The sequence below is a fragment of the Coprinopsis cinerea genome, assembly GCF_000182895.1.
Source record: "Coprinopsis cinerea okayama7#130 chromosome 8 map unlocalized cont3.8, whole genome shotgun sequence".
NCBI classification, from domain to species: domain Eukaryota; kingdom Fungi; phylum Basidiomycota; class Agaricomycetes; order Agaricales; family Psathyrellaceae; genus Coprinopsis; species Coprinopsis cinerea.
In genome coordinates this window covers 2029162-2042252 of record NW_003307537.1, presented here as the reverse complement: position 1 = coordinate 2042252, position 13091 = coordinate 2029162, and the positions used below count along the sequence as shown (strand labels likewise).

Sequence of the window (13091 nt, the reverse complement as noted above, 5' to 3'; positions counted from 1 at the left end):
ATTTTTACTTCCTTTATTCGTTTGGCCTTGGTCCATTGTGTTCGCCTTTCGCTTTTTCGTGGATTTCCCCTGTATTACCAGCTGCATGGACTTTGCGATGATAGAAAATTAATTCAATGTAGTCGACACATACGGTAGCTCCCCTACCCAATTAGGTAACTCTACCAGGCCTTCCGAATAAGGTCGGAAGCCCTCTCAGCGATAGCATAAGCTGGCGCCATGGTATGGCCGGCGATGATGTACGGCTGTTAACCAATCAGTAAAAGACCCGTCATCGAAATCCAAAACACTCACCATGACACTGCAGTCAACAACCCTGACTCCATGTACCTTCTTCAGTTTCAAGTCCGGGTCGACAACACCCCACTGGGCTCCTCGAGGAGACATGGAAGCCGTTCCGACCGGATGCTGCGCGGTTTATGCAACATTTCTGATCCACTCGTCCCAATCGTCTTCGTCTTCTGGCACTTCAGCAAGCGTGAGATTATACTCTTGCCACGCCGATGCGTTGAAGAAGCGTTTCATCTCCGAGATGCCATACTTGAACGTAAACATGTCGAATGGGGAGGTCAAGACGCCAGAGTCGATGACCGGATCAGCAAAGGGATCCGAGGACGCGAGCGTAACCGAACCTCCTGTTTAATAACGAGAAGTTAGGAATCGAAAAAAGGGCAGGTACGTGGCACTCACGAGACAACGGTTGAACCGGGATAACGGACGACATAATCACAGGAGGAGGTGCCGATTGCATAGCTCCACCCTAAGCAAGCGATTAGTAGCACTCCCTGTGAAGGTTACACCGGACTCACGATGATCCCGAATTCCACATGCGGCGTATGTTCTCCAGACGAGGGGTCCTCAAAGTCGTTCCAAATATCTGATTCCGGAGGGATTCGGATCCACGCATTGTGGTTTATTCCAAGTATAGTCAATGGTCCAGTTTTCGAGGTGTTCCACTCGTCGAGCCATTGCTCCTGCAGCTCAGGTGTCGGCACGATGGTCCCAGGAATGCCTACTGCCCAAGGCATGATAAGCATGGGGTGATCCGTCATATTTTTCCCAACACCAGGCAAGTCAACAACGGGAGTGATGCCTTTGGCTTGGAGCTCAGAAGGGTTGCCTACTCCAGAAAGAAGCAGAATTTGGGGTGTCCCATAGGCTCCAGCGGAAAGGATAACCTCTTTTTTCGCTGTGACTTCCATCACTGCGTCATGAAGTTGAGTCAGTATGTCATCTATCCATATCGCCAAAAGGACACATACCAGGAGATCCAGGGCTGTTACGCGGGGCAAATTGCACTGTCCGCAACGAGGGTACACCCTTCCTCATTCCAGACGTCACAAGTCGAGTAACTCGATGGTTAACCAAAATATGGAGGTTTGGACGGTTGGCATATTGCGGCGCCAAGTAGGAGGTCGCCGCGCTGCTTCTCTCCCCGTTCCCAACCGTCGCCTGCACCCAGCCTAGCACCATCCGTCAGGATACCATCATAAACGGATTGTGATCTGAAATACAGCTCACCTACTCCCAGTTGGTTCCCGTCGTTCACGTCAACATCATACGAAAAGTCACCCCCAAGTTCCGCGCTTGCGTCGATGACCGCATCGTCGATCGCTTGAGAGTACCCAACAATGCTAACAGATACCAACCCGTTATTCCCGTGAACACTAGGGTTATATCGTCCCGTCGTGTCATGTCCATCGGCGGGCTCAGTCCATTTCTCACTCTTTGGAAACGGGAGGCAACGGGTGATTAACGTTATGCTTGAAAGCACACGGAGTAAAATACTGTGGAACTTACCCTCTTGATGTAGGGTACCATTCTCCTCCAGGACCACCCCTTGTCCCCGGTGACCCTGGCCCATCTATCGTAGTCCGCTGCCGATCCACGAGTGTAGAACATTCCATCTAGAGGAAAGAGAAACGGTGAATGTCCATTCAGGTGGAAGGTATGCCATATGGAGGGGACCTACTAATGGAGCTACTTCCACCCAGAATGTGACCTCTAAAAAGAGGTACTTCGCGATTATTGAGACCAGCTTGAGGCGTCGAAGTAAAGTTCCAGTCATGGATAGTCCTCTCGAGAGAAAAGGTAAATCCGGGGACGCGAGTTCTGAAAGCATCTTCGCTCTCGTGCCTATCGTTCGCGATTCAATTACCCAGACCGCACTGTTGAGAGGTAGCCGTAAAGCTTACGTTGGCCCAGCTTCAATGACGAGAACCTTCCATCGGGGGTTACTCGAAAGTCGATGGGCAAGCACAGGCTGCACATAGTGATGGACACGGGTTTTCGATACCCGGCGGGTTACGGGTACGGGTAGGCGCGGGTGCGGGTACGGGTAAGGGTTGCCGTACCCGCGCCCTTCAAAACGAGCCCAAAAACGTCCAAAACGGCCATAAAATGGGCGGGTTACGCTTGATTTAAGTAAATTGAGTATATCTCGCTCATTTTTGGTCCGTTTTGGACGTTCTTGGGCTCGTTTTGTGCAGAATACCCGTCGGGTTGCGGGTACGGGTAAGCGCGGGTACGGGTACGGGTAGGGGTAAATTTACCCGCGGGTTACCCGTGTCCTTCACTAGCTGCACAGCGCCTGAATTTCCGCCTGTATAGGAATTAGAAGGGGCATGAATATACTGTAGTCAACGGAATGCCACAGCTAACGTACCTCCGACAATGACAAAGTCATACGTTGTGTTCGCCGGAAGGGCGGCGAACGAATCGACAATAACGGCACAGGCGGGGGTAATTAGCAGCTGTGCAAGAAGCACGAACTGCAGGAGAGCAAAACGGAAAGCCATTCTGCATAAGACGGATTACAGTCCCTGGGGAAACCTCCGACTTGCAGAGCGACATAAATACCAGGGCGGATTGGGTCCGAATTCCGATACTGCGACCGCGCAGCGGGCACAAGACTTTGTGGGAGAAAGGTGGAATATCAGAATTCCGCGCGCGAGACGGAGAGATACAAACAGTGGGTCCAGCAGTGGGCGCTCAATCGCTGTGTTTCAAGGCGGAGAACAATGGTGAATCGCTCTCCATCAGCGAAGATTCCGACACATGACCGATACTTACGTTCACTGGGGCCTGAGAGCCCTGAATTAGGGAAGAGGCCAAGGAAGGAGATCCTGCAAAGCCCACTGCAGCCACTTGGCGCCCACGTTCTGGCGCCCACCTTGACAGCATACAGTGCCTGGATCACGTCTGGATTGTGTACTGCCCTCAGTTACATATGAGGTAACATGACTACCTTAGTTAGTCCTAGACCAAGTGTCCCAAATCAGATCAGACACTCTCTCGGCAACCGCATAGACGGGCGCCATTGTGTGACCTGCAGGGACGTATGTCTAGGGGTCCGTTAGTGAAAAGATTGACCAAAGAGATAAAGAAAACGTACCATGACACTACAGTCGACAATCCTAACTCCTTCGGCTTTCTTGAGCTTCAGATCCGGGTCCACAACACCCCATTGAGCTCCACGAGAAGACATGGCAGCCGTTCCCACTGGATGTGCTCCACTTGATACCGTATTCCTAATGAACTCCTCCAATTCCGCCTCTCCCTCCGGAACTCCTACCAGGGTGAGATTATACTCTTTCCACGCCGGGGCGTCGAAGAAGCGTTTCAAACTCGAGACACCATATTTGAATGTGAACAAGTCGAACGGCGAGGACAAGAACCCCACGTCAATCAACGGGTCGGAGAAGGGGTCTGACGACGCCAGCGTTACTGAGCCACCTGAATGAAGAGTTAAGAGATGATATGCGTTGGGCTCCGTTGCACGTACGCGAGGCAGGTTGGACAGGGATGATGACGGGAACCATCATGGCTGGTGGCGATGGGTATATACTCATCCCCTAAACATCATTAGCCGCATAATATTTAATATGGGATTAAAACCCTACCGAAAAGCCAAACTCAATGTGAGGAGTATGTCGTCCCGACGAAGGATCCTCGTGCTCTTTCCAGATCTCCGAATCGGACGGAATTCGTACCCACCCGAGGTGGTTGGTCCCGACCCCCGTCAGCGGTCCTGTCCTAGAGGCATTCCACTCAGCTTGCCACTCCACCTGCAATTCAGGTGTTGGCTGGACGGTTCCAGGGACCCCTAGGCTCCATACAAGAGGCAAGAGGGGATGGTCTGTCAGGTTCTTCCCGACGCTTGGCAAGTTAACGACCACATCGATGTTTTTCGCTCGAAGCTCAGCGGAGTCTCCTACACCCGATAGTAGAAGGATCTGCGGGGTCCCATAGGTTCCAGCACTGAGGATAACCTCTTTCGATGCCGTTACTTCAAGTGCTGTGGAATCCTGTTTAGCCGCGTTAGGACAAAGAGAGGGGGTGCGCTTACTGGATGCGGGCTCGTTGCGAGACGAAAACTGTACAGTTCGCAAAGAAGGTATGTTGCCCTTCTTTCCCGAATTCACGAGCTTCGTCACTCGATGATCGACCAGGACATGGAGGTTTCTCCTGTTGGCATACTTCGGCGCCAGGTAAGTCGTTGCAGCACTGCTTCGTTCTCCCTTTCCAACCGTCAACTGCGTCCAACCTGTAGCAAGTGGTCAGCATTAACATCGGGAGAATGCCCAGTCGCTATGCAATACCTATTCCTAGCTGGTTCCCATCGTTCATGTCCAAGACATATGCGTAGTCACCTCCCAACTCTTTACTCGCCTGAATAACCTTCGCGTCAACAGTCTGTGGCGCCCCAACAACGCTAACAGACACCATCCCATCCGTCCCATGGACCTTTGGATCATATTGCCCGGTCGTGTCATGTCCGTCCGCCGACACAGCCCATTTCTCATTCTAGGAAATCCAGGATCATTACAAGTAGACGTATTCGGGCAACGAATAGCCCATACCTTCTTGAAATACGGAAGAATATTCTTCCATGACCAACCGGAATCTCCAGTGACCCTGGCCCATCTATCATAGTCAGAAGATGATCCACGGGTATAGAACTGGCCATCTGTGGTGCAAGAAGCCAAGTTACCAAATCAACCTCGTTAACCTCGGCTAATTGAAGACACTCACTGATCGAACTGGATCCACCAAGTATATGGCCTCTGGCAAGGGGTAGAACGCGATTATTCAACCCAGCTTGAGGCGTCGAGGTAAGGTTCCAATCATGGATCGTATTCTGAAGTGACGCGACGAGGCCAGGGACGCGAGAATTGAATACCCCTTCGTGTCTTATGACGACCAAGGGAACATTACTTCAACGTGCTGCCATATGAGAAAGAGCGCTGAAGAACTTACGTTGGACCAGCTTCGATAACGAGGACCTTCCACCGAGGATTAGTCGAGAGTCTATGAGCCAGCACCGCGCCTGCGTTACCACCTACACGAGAACCTCAGAAACAGACCAACAGCCTTTTTCGCAAATGGCGCACCTCCAACAATCACAAAATCATAGTTCGTCTTGGGCAGAGCGCGATACGAGTCAACGATGACAGCGCAAACTGGCAGAGTCAGCAGCTGTATCAAGAAAATGACCGAGGTGAGAGAGATGTTGAGCATCGTTCAAGCGACTGGTTGGTGCTTTGTTGCGTATCTAGGGAACCCACAAGTCTGATCACTCTTTATGCTTTGGATACAAGGACGGACCGCGTCTTACCTCCTGCAACAAAGCCGCTCAATCATACCTACTCGGCGAGATTAGGAAGTCCCATCTGCCTGATTCTGGGTGATGGAAGGGAAACCGGGGCCCTTCATGACTCCATGAAGGCATATCAAAGGGAAACTTGAGGGGTTGGGTCGTCACATGAACACCGATCTACACGGGTCAGAAAACATTGCTGACAATTCGCTAGCGCTCACCGGACATTAATATTGACGCCCATGATGATGGAAGATCCCGTCTTTGAGTGCCAAGGACGGTGATAAGCAAGATCAAACAAATCAGCAAGATGGCTGTACCTCCACTGCGTCCGAACTCACCATGGTTTCAATCCAACTCCAACTGTTTCCTTCCTTCGATCAACTGTTGCCGGATTGAACGTCGGTGCGACGCCCATGGATATCCCAGGGCTCGTGCTGAGCGTTTTCGGGGTCGCAAGGGGCATCCACAGCCTCATAGACGAGCTCAAGTCCAAGAAGGAGAAGCTCCGCCAACTCCAATGGAGAGTTAAAACACTGGTCGAAACCCTCCAACCGCTTATCACCTCAGCGCCAGACTCATCTTCTTCATCGAGTCCAATGATATCGGACCTCCTCTTCGACTCCTTATCTCCCCATGGAATCTCAGATATGTTCTTGGAATTGGCAGAGATTCTGGGCAACATCCGTGAAAGGATAGCATTGGTCAAGGATAAGGACCGATCCAAGTTTGGGAAGATCATGGAGTTTGTGAATCCTTCCGTATTATTGGGAAGACTGGAAGACGATGAAAAGAGGTTGTCAAGATGGATCGAGTTGTTCGCGTTGAGAATCCAGATACGCACTGTTGCTGGTCCCAGTCGACAGAACTCTCGCATGGACCCGGATGCGACCCTTGCTCCAACAGACGACAAAGGGGAGGGGCCGGCCATTAAACGGGTTGGAACTAGCGAGGCTGGTGTAGCCGAAGCCTCTAGGTTCTGGGAGATTTGCTTCGGAGAGGTGCTTCCTTCTCTACATCGCACATTCGCGTTCTAACCATGCCCCTTGACAGTTAGACGCGGCAGAGCCGAACGAGTTCTTCGTTGCACTTAAGGGATGGGTCAGAGAAAGCCTTGATGATTGTGACTGCGCGTCAATGGCACTCACAATCGACCCAGAAGGGCTGGGGATCATACCTCGAAGGAACCTCATGCAAACACTTGGGTCGGGGAGTGTAGTGGGATTCGCAAAGAAGATAAAATCCAATCCCAGTGAGAGTCCTATCGTCCCTTCAGCCTCCTTAAAGCTGACGACAATCCTCTTCAGGAGGAAACGCTTTCAGCAATCTGGATGGGAGCGAGCAGGGTGAACGACGACAACGCAATCAAGAGGAAGAGCTGAAGCCAACCATCGTCTGGGTGGATGATAGAGCCGAGATGGTCGAGACCGAAACCGAGCATGCTCGTTCGCTCGGAATCCGAGTCATCCTTCTGCCCTCGACTTTCGCCGCTAAATTCTGGATACGAGAAAACGAAGGTTTGTATATTGTCTACTATTTTCTCCCTTCCACAAAGCTGAATTCCCATCCATGGGTGATAGATCACCTGCGCCGCCTAGAATCCAACTTCCTCCTACAGTTCGTGACCGACAACAGTCGGTGGGAGTCGCACCCACACAGCGGGACAGTCGTATTGAACATGTCGGCGGGCGAGATAATCCTTCGGTTCCTCCGAGGCAACAGATTCTCGTCGCCTGTCCTCGTCTATTGTGGGAAGAGTGTGTGGGAGACGGTGTACGTCAAGGATTACAGCAACGCAGCGTCGACGTGCGATCCGGGTGCTTGCGCAAAATTCATTGACTTGCTATCGGAAGTTGATGAGGAGGGGAAGAGAACGGGGTGGCATCCCAAGTGGGCGGCTCTTTCTAGTAGAAATCGTGGTTGGAATATCCTGAGGAGCGACCTGATTTCAACGTCAAGGTCCCAAGCATGTAGCTAGTAGCTTTGAATACACACCTGCCATACCCATACTGGCAGTCTAAGATGCCATTAACTTCTTCGCGGCATTAACCACCTCCAACCGAGAAGAGCCAAACTCAGGCATCTCCCTTCCATTGGCAATCCGCTTCCAACACGTCTCCAATCCCTCATCCTATAGCAGCAATCAGTGCACTCATCCATATAAAACACCGAAAGGCACGCACATAACGAATAAACGCAGACGCAATCAAACACTCCAACCACACCCTCTTGCCCAACTTGACACCCGAATGCTCCTCGAACCAAACCGCAATGTCAATCGCGAGTCTTGCCTCATTCCTCGAAGCCGCAAGGTAGACCAAAGGCGCGACCGTTTCCCAATTCACAGGATGCTTCTTGGACCGTAGAGTGTGCAAATATTGAAGTGCCAATTCGAGGTTATTGTTGGCGACAGCCCGAGAGACGAGTTGGCACAGCGCAGCAGGGTTTTCGATGACTTCACGTGGGCTAGCATCGCTCAAGGCTTTCCATATGAATGGAGAGCGCTGGTACCTAAGAGCCTATTCCTACAAGCCTCAGTAACACAGACATTGGATATACGACAACACATACACACACCTTGAGCAACCGGTCAAATCCCAACGGCAACTTGGACGACGCATGAACATCATAAATCGCCCACGACAGCAACCAATTCTGACCGTTCTCCATAATATCCACCAGTCTCTGGTTAAACTTCTTCTCAGAGTAAGACCTGACGAGGCTACGAGGGAGAGCGCGAGCACATCGTATGCGGGAGAACATGGAAGTTGGGACGAAACCGTGAATTCACACGCAGCGCGTCTCGTCAGAATCTCGTCGCGTCGGTCTCAATTGGCTGTCAGTACTAGTGCCAGCCCAAGCTGACCGCCGTGAAAATCAAAGTCTAATTTTAGTGGTATACAGCAGTCTCAGAACCGCAAGTTATTAGAGTACAACAGACAGAACAACGACAGCAAGTAAAAAGGCAGAAATAAATTACAATGAAGCATACGAGGTAGGAAACGGGCCAAAACGACTCTCGATCTACTGTGCTTGCGCCTCCTGGTCGACGAACTCCTGCGCCTCCTCTCGCTTAATAGAGCGAATAGAGGACACCTTCTGGTTGTTGAAGAGCACACCGTAGAACTTGTCAGCGGTAACCAACATCTCAGGTCGGAAAGTGGTCGTAATAAACTGCGCTGTCGATGAGAGCGATTGGATCATGGCTGAAAAGCGAGAGAATGAGTCTCCAAAATTCGTAAATTCAAAACGAACGGGAACATACAAGCAACAGCAGTTCGGTATTGAGCATCAAGATTGGCGTCGATCTGGAAAGCGTTAAGCACACAACACACCAAAATTAAACTCGCTGCACTCACCTCGTCGAACAAATAGAAAGGTGCAGGATCGCACTTTTGGATCGCAAAGACTGCACCAGGTCAGTTCCACCTCAAGGACCGCTAACCAAGAAAGACCTACCAGTCGCCAAAGCAACCAAAGACTTCTGTCCACCCGAAAGTTGCTGAATCCTCAACCCCTCATCCACCTTCGAATTGAACGAGACCTAGCCGCCCCACCCGTCACGTCAGATCCCATCCCTCATACCAATTGAAAAAGCCCACACACCTTGATCGAAATACCGGTATAGTTATCAATGGCACTCTGCTGCGTCTCATCCTCCTCATCTTCATCCATATCAACATCCTGATCAACCCTCCGTTGAATAATCAACCTCCCCCGTCCAGCCGGAACAAGCTTCTCGAACACCTCCTCGAAATTCTTCGCAACCTGCTTGAACGTCCTCTCAATAGCCTCGTCTTTGCGCTGATCAAGCACTTGTACAAGCTCTTCAATCGATTCCGCCGAGGTATCGAGCTCTTCTCGTCGTTTAAGCAGCTGGTCCCGCTGCTTAGTGAAATTGCTGTACTGCTCAAAGGCTTTCTTATTGACGTGAGCGAACTTTTTGAGGCCTTCGTTGACGGTATGCAGTTTCTTGACCAGCTACAGCGGCAAGTCAGTCTCCTTTTCCGCAATTCAGATATCACCAAACATACCCGTTCTACACGCTCATTCGAGTACTTGGTAAATGCCTCCTCGGGCAAGACACCAAGATCTCGAATATTCCTGTTACACTCATCCTTCCTCGTAGACAACATTTGGCGTTTGGCGAGATACCTCTCCGTCGTCTTTTGCTGCTTCGACATCGACCGACTATCCTCAGCCTGCTGTGTCTGCACCCTCTCAAGATTCGTCCTAAGCTCCTGAATCTTCGTCGTAAGACCCTCACTCTCCTTGTCAATACCTACGCAACCCATCAGTCACCCATCCCCCCACAAATCGGAAAAAAGGAACGACTCACTCTGCACCTTCTTCGTCAACGTCTGAATAGATGCATTAACCTTCTGCAAATCCCTCCTATTCTTCTCAAGATCATCTCCCAAATTCTCATCATCCTCTTCCCCAAGCGCATCAAGTCTCGCCTGCACATCCTCCTTCCTCCTCCTCAACCTCTCCTTCAACTCAATCTCCAACTTATTCTTGCTCATCTCCAACTCATGCCTCCTCCTCCCAATCTCAACCATCTCCTTCCTCCTCCTCTCAACCTCCTTTCCAAGGTTCGTCACAAGCGCTTCCTCCTCAGGAGTAAGCCCATCAACAAGCGGCGCACCCAACTCCTCCTTCAAACTCCTCAACCTCTCCTCCAACCCTCCCAACTCGGACTCCATCTCCTCAATATCACTCTGCACCTTCAAGTACCTCTCCTTCTTCTGATCTTTACTCCTCGTCAACGACGCACCCTCATCCATAAACCTCTCCCTCGCTTCCCGCACTTGGTTCACCTGTCCAGTCGTGTACACAATCTTCCCATTCAACTGCGTGATCTCCTGCTCGAGTCTTGAAATGGACTCCTTGACTTTCTTCGACGCTTCCAACTCTTGACTATGTTTCTCGCGCCACGAAGTAACGTTCCGGATAGCTTCAATCCTCGAACGTCGAACATCGTGATAACCACCCGTCAACGAACCCTTGCGGTCAACCTTGTCACCGTCCAGAGTAATTGTGTTGATCCCATGGCTCTTGACATACGCCGCAGCAATGGTCAAATCTCGGCAGACGCACGTCTTTCCAAACACCTGCTGGAACGCCTTCTCGTAAAGCGGGTCGTACTCCAGTTTGTTGAGAAGCGGTTCAGCGTCGGCAGCGTTGACGGGCATGTTGGGAACCTTGGGCTTGAGGCGGTTGAGAGGCATGAAAGTGACGCGACCAGTCTTCTCCTTGAGCATGACCTCGAGGACCTTGGAAGCGGTTTCGTCTGTGTCGACCACAACATGGAACAGACTGCGACACCGTTAGTTAACAAGGTCAGCAAGATGACAGTGACAGCCCACCTGTTCCCTGCAGTCAACTCGACAGCAATGTTGAATTTGGGATCCGTAACCTCAAACAGACGGTACAAAGGACCATATACACCAGTAAGGTTGTACCGTTCAGCAATGCTGTCGACAGCACGTAGACCTTGTCCAGTATCCTGCACACAAACGTTAGAAACAATTCAGAAAGAACAAACACCAGCTCACCTTATCCATCATACCAGCCAAACTCCTCTCCGCCGTCCTCAACTCCTCCGCCGCCCGACCAACCAAACTATCCAACTTCGTATCCTCCCTCCACAATTCCTTCCTCTTGTCACTCAACTCCGTATACTTCTCCTTATACTCAGCAACCTCATCCGACAACGTCTTGACCCTCCTCCTTCCATCATCAATCTTTGTCTGCTCCTCCCTAATCTTCACATCAATCTCCTCCTGCGCCTTAACCAAATCTTCCAGCTCAGCTCTACAACTCTCCAACGCCGCACCCTGCGAAGCTTGATACGCCTTCACACTCTGAATCTCCTGCTTCAAATACGCATCCCTCTCCGCTTTCGTCCTAAACTTGCTCGCCCGTCCCTGCTTCGCAAACAACGAATTCAACTTGGCAGTCGACTCATCCAACGCCCTCTTCTCCGCCACCTCCCTCCCCCTCTCCTCCTCCCACCTTGGAACCAATTCCCCCAACTCCCTCTCCTTCTCCGCAATCCTCCCCTCCAACACCCTCATCTGCTCCTCCAATTCCGCCCTCCGACTCCCAGAACTCACACCCCCAGCCTGCAAATCCGCAATAACACACTCAACCTCCGTCCTCTTCCTCACAAAATCCTCCAACTCAGACTGCACATCACGTTTACTCTGCGCAAGCGTCTCAAGTTGATGCTCAGCCTCCGTAATCCCCCTCCCCAAATCCCGAACCTCCTTCTCCCGCTGATTGAACATCTCCCGTCGCACATTCGCACCATGCACCTCCGCCCGCCTGTCCTCCTCAATCTCAACCAGCGCGTTCCCAACCTCCTCCAACTCCCTCTGGTACAACGCATACTCCAAACACCTTCGTTCCTTGTCTTTCTCCTGGAACTCCTTCAACTCCTCCTTCTCCTCTTCGAGCTCTTCAAGCCTCGACTCGATATACTCTAGCAACTCGTTGATCTTCGCGCGTTAGAGTCAGTTTCCGCCATGATACGCAGCGATTCCGCGCGCCGTTGTTCATAGACTTTGGTTCCCGCCACCTCTTTCAATAGCGCCAGGCGTTCATGGTCTTTCGCGTTCGTAAGGGCTGTAATCTATAGTCTTCACATTAGCACAAGCCATCTCAAAAGCAAGAGCCAAAGAAAAAAGAGACGTACCCGTCCTTGAGGCACAATATAATACGGATTGGATTTACTGAACCCAGCGCTCTCCAACAAGTTCATAACCTCCGCCTTGCTGGTACTCTTCCTGTCCAAGCTATACTCGTCCTTCTTCAAGCCAATCGTCCGGCGTAGGACGACTTCATCATGGCCAGTCGGGAACCGATTGTCCGAATTGTCGAACACAATCTCCACTGCAAGCACAGTCAGACTTGCAAGGTAACTAACTTGCAGAACCAGAGGGGACACACCAAAAGCAGAGAGAGTCGCACTATCCGAAACTCCTTCATGCAACAACGAGACTCGCTCCTCACGAGACATGGAAGTGTACGCATCCGAAAGGACGAACCGAATGGCTAGAATACCGTATCAGCATCCTCCACCCAATTCACAACAAAACTCACAAACTCACCAGCAAAGAAGTTACTCTTCCCCGATCCATTCCTTCCTACAACAACATTATGCTTCGGCGAAAACGGTTCAATCTGTGTTTGGTCGCGATCTTGAATGGGTCAGTTTACCCAAATGAACTCTCAACCAAGAAAAAGGCAAACGCACAGGACTTGAACCCCTGGATCGTTAGGGTCTTGATATACATTTCTCTTCACGAGAACGTTCCTCCTGCCTCGTCGTTGAGAAAATGTGGGTGTTGGAGAAAGGAAGCGCTCAAGAGAACTGGTGAAAGCAGAACCTGAAGACGCCGTGACACGACCGTCACAAATCACGCGAGCGTGACACCGCGACGCGTGCAGTCACATCAATTCCCATTTCCCATATCTTGGCACGCGA

At 51.2% G+C, this 13091-nt stretch overlaps 6 protein-coding genes across 6 annotated transcripts; 1 reads left to right on the top strand and 5 right to left on the bottom strand.

The window, feature by feature from the left end:
* Nucleotides 1-161: 161 nt before the first annotated feature.
* On the bottom strand, nt 162-387 carry CC1G_12263 (hypothetical protein; the record flags this gene model as incomplete). The annotated part of the gene is made up of 2 exons (XM_001836052.1): nt 162-245; nt 295-387. The coding sequence occupies 2 exons, from the start codon at nt 385-387 to the stop codon at nt 162-164; spliced, it is 177 nt and encodes a 58-aa protein (XP_001836104.1).
* A 30-nt stretch (nt 388-417) lies between these two features.
* On the bottom strand, nt 418-2798 carry CC1G_12262 (hypothetical protein; the record flags this gene model as incomplete). The annotated part of the gene is made up of 10 exons (XM_001836051.1): nt 418-635; nt 691-760; nt 810-1204; nt 1263-1463; nt 1522-1726; nt 1801-1907; nt 1973-2136; nt 2196-2263; nt 2553-2602; nt 2666-2798. The coding sequence occupies 10 exons, from the start codon at nt 2796-2798 to the stop codon at nt 418-420; spliced, it is 1611 nt and encodes a 536-aa protein (XP_001836103.1).
* Nucleotides 2799-3248: 450 nt separating this feature from the next.
* CC1G_12261 (pyranose dehydrogenase) lies at nt 3249-5520 on the bottom strand (the record flags this gene model as incomplete). The annotated part of the gene is made up of 10 exons (XM_001836050.2): nt 3249-3344; nt 3395-3735; nt 3785-3854; nt 3903-4297; nt 4349-4546; nt 4602-4806; nt 4863-4969; nt 5035-5192; nt 5260-5341; nt 5394-5520. 10 exons carry the CDS (start codon nt 5518-5520, stop codon nt 3249-3251), a joined length of 1779 nt encoding a protein of 592 aa, XP_001836102.2.
* Nucleotides 5521-5982: 462 nt separating this feature from the next.
* On the top strand, nt 5983-7275 carry CC1G_12260 (hypothetical protein; the record flags this gene model as incomplete). Its single annotated transcript, XM_001836049.2, has 4 exons — nt 5983-6600; nt 6653-6851; nt 6907-7116; nt 7235-7275. Exons 1-4 carry the CDS (start codon nt 6016-6018, stop codon nt 7273-7275), a joined length of 1035 nt encoding a protein of 344 aa, XP_001836101.2. The 5' UTR covers nt 5983-6015.
* Nucleotides 7276-7616: 341 nt separating this feature from the next.
* CC1G_12259 (hypothetical protein) lies at nt 7617-8362 on the bottom strand (the record flags this gene model as incomplete). Its single annotated transcript, XM_001836048.1, has 3 exons — nt 7617-7730; nt 7783-8118; nt 8177-8362. 3 exons carry the CDS (start codon nt 8360-8362, stop codon nt 7617-7619), a joined length of 636 nt encoding a protein of 211 aa, XP_001836100.1.
* A 261-nt stretch (nt 8363-8623) lies between these two features.
* Nucleotides 8624-12900, bottom strand: CC1G_15063 (hypothetical protein; the record flags this gene model as incomplete). Its single annotated transcript, XM_002910683.1, has 14 exons — nt 8624-8805; nt 8865-8907; nt 8959-9008; nt 9059-9143; nt 9206-9580; nt 9634-9881; nt 9939-10918; nt 10969-11108; nt 11158-12102; nt 12168-12236; nt 12300-12496; nt 12554-12658; nt 12715-12804; nt 12861-12900. The coding sequence occupies 14 exons, from the start codon at nt 12898-12900 to the stop codon at nt 8624-8626; spliced, it is 3549 nt and encodes a 1182-aa protein (XP_002910729.1).
* Nucleotides 12901-13091: the final 191 nt, after the last annotated feature.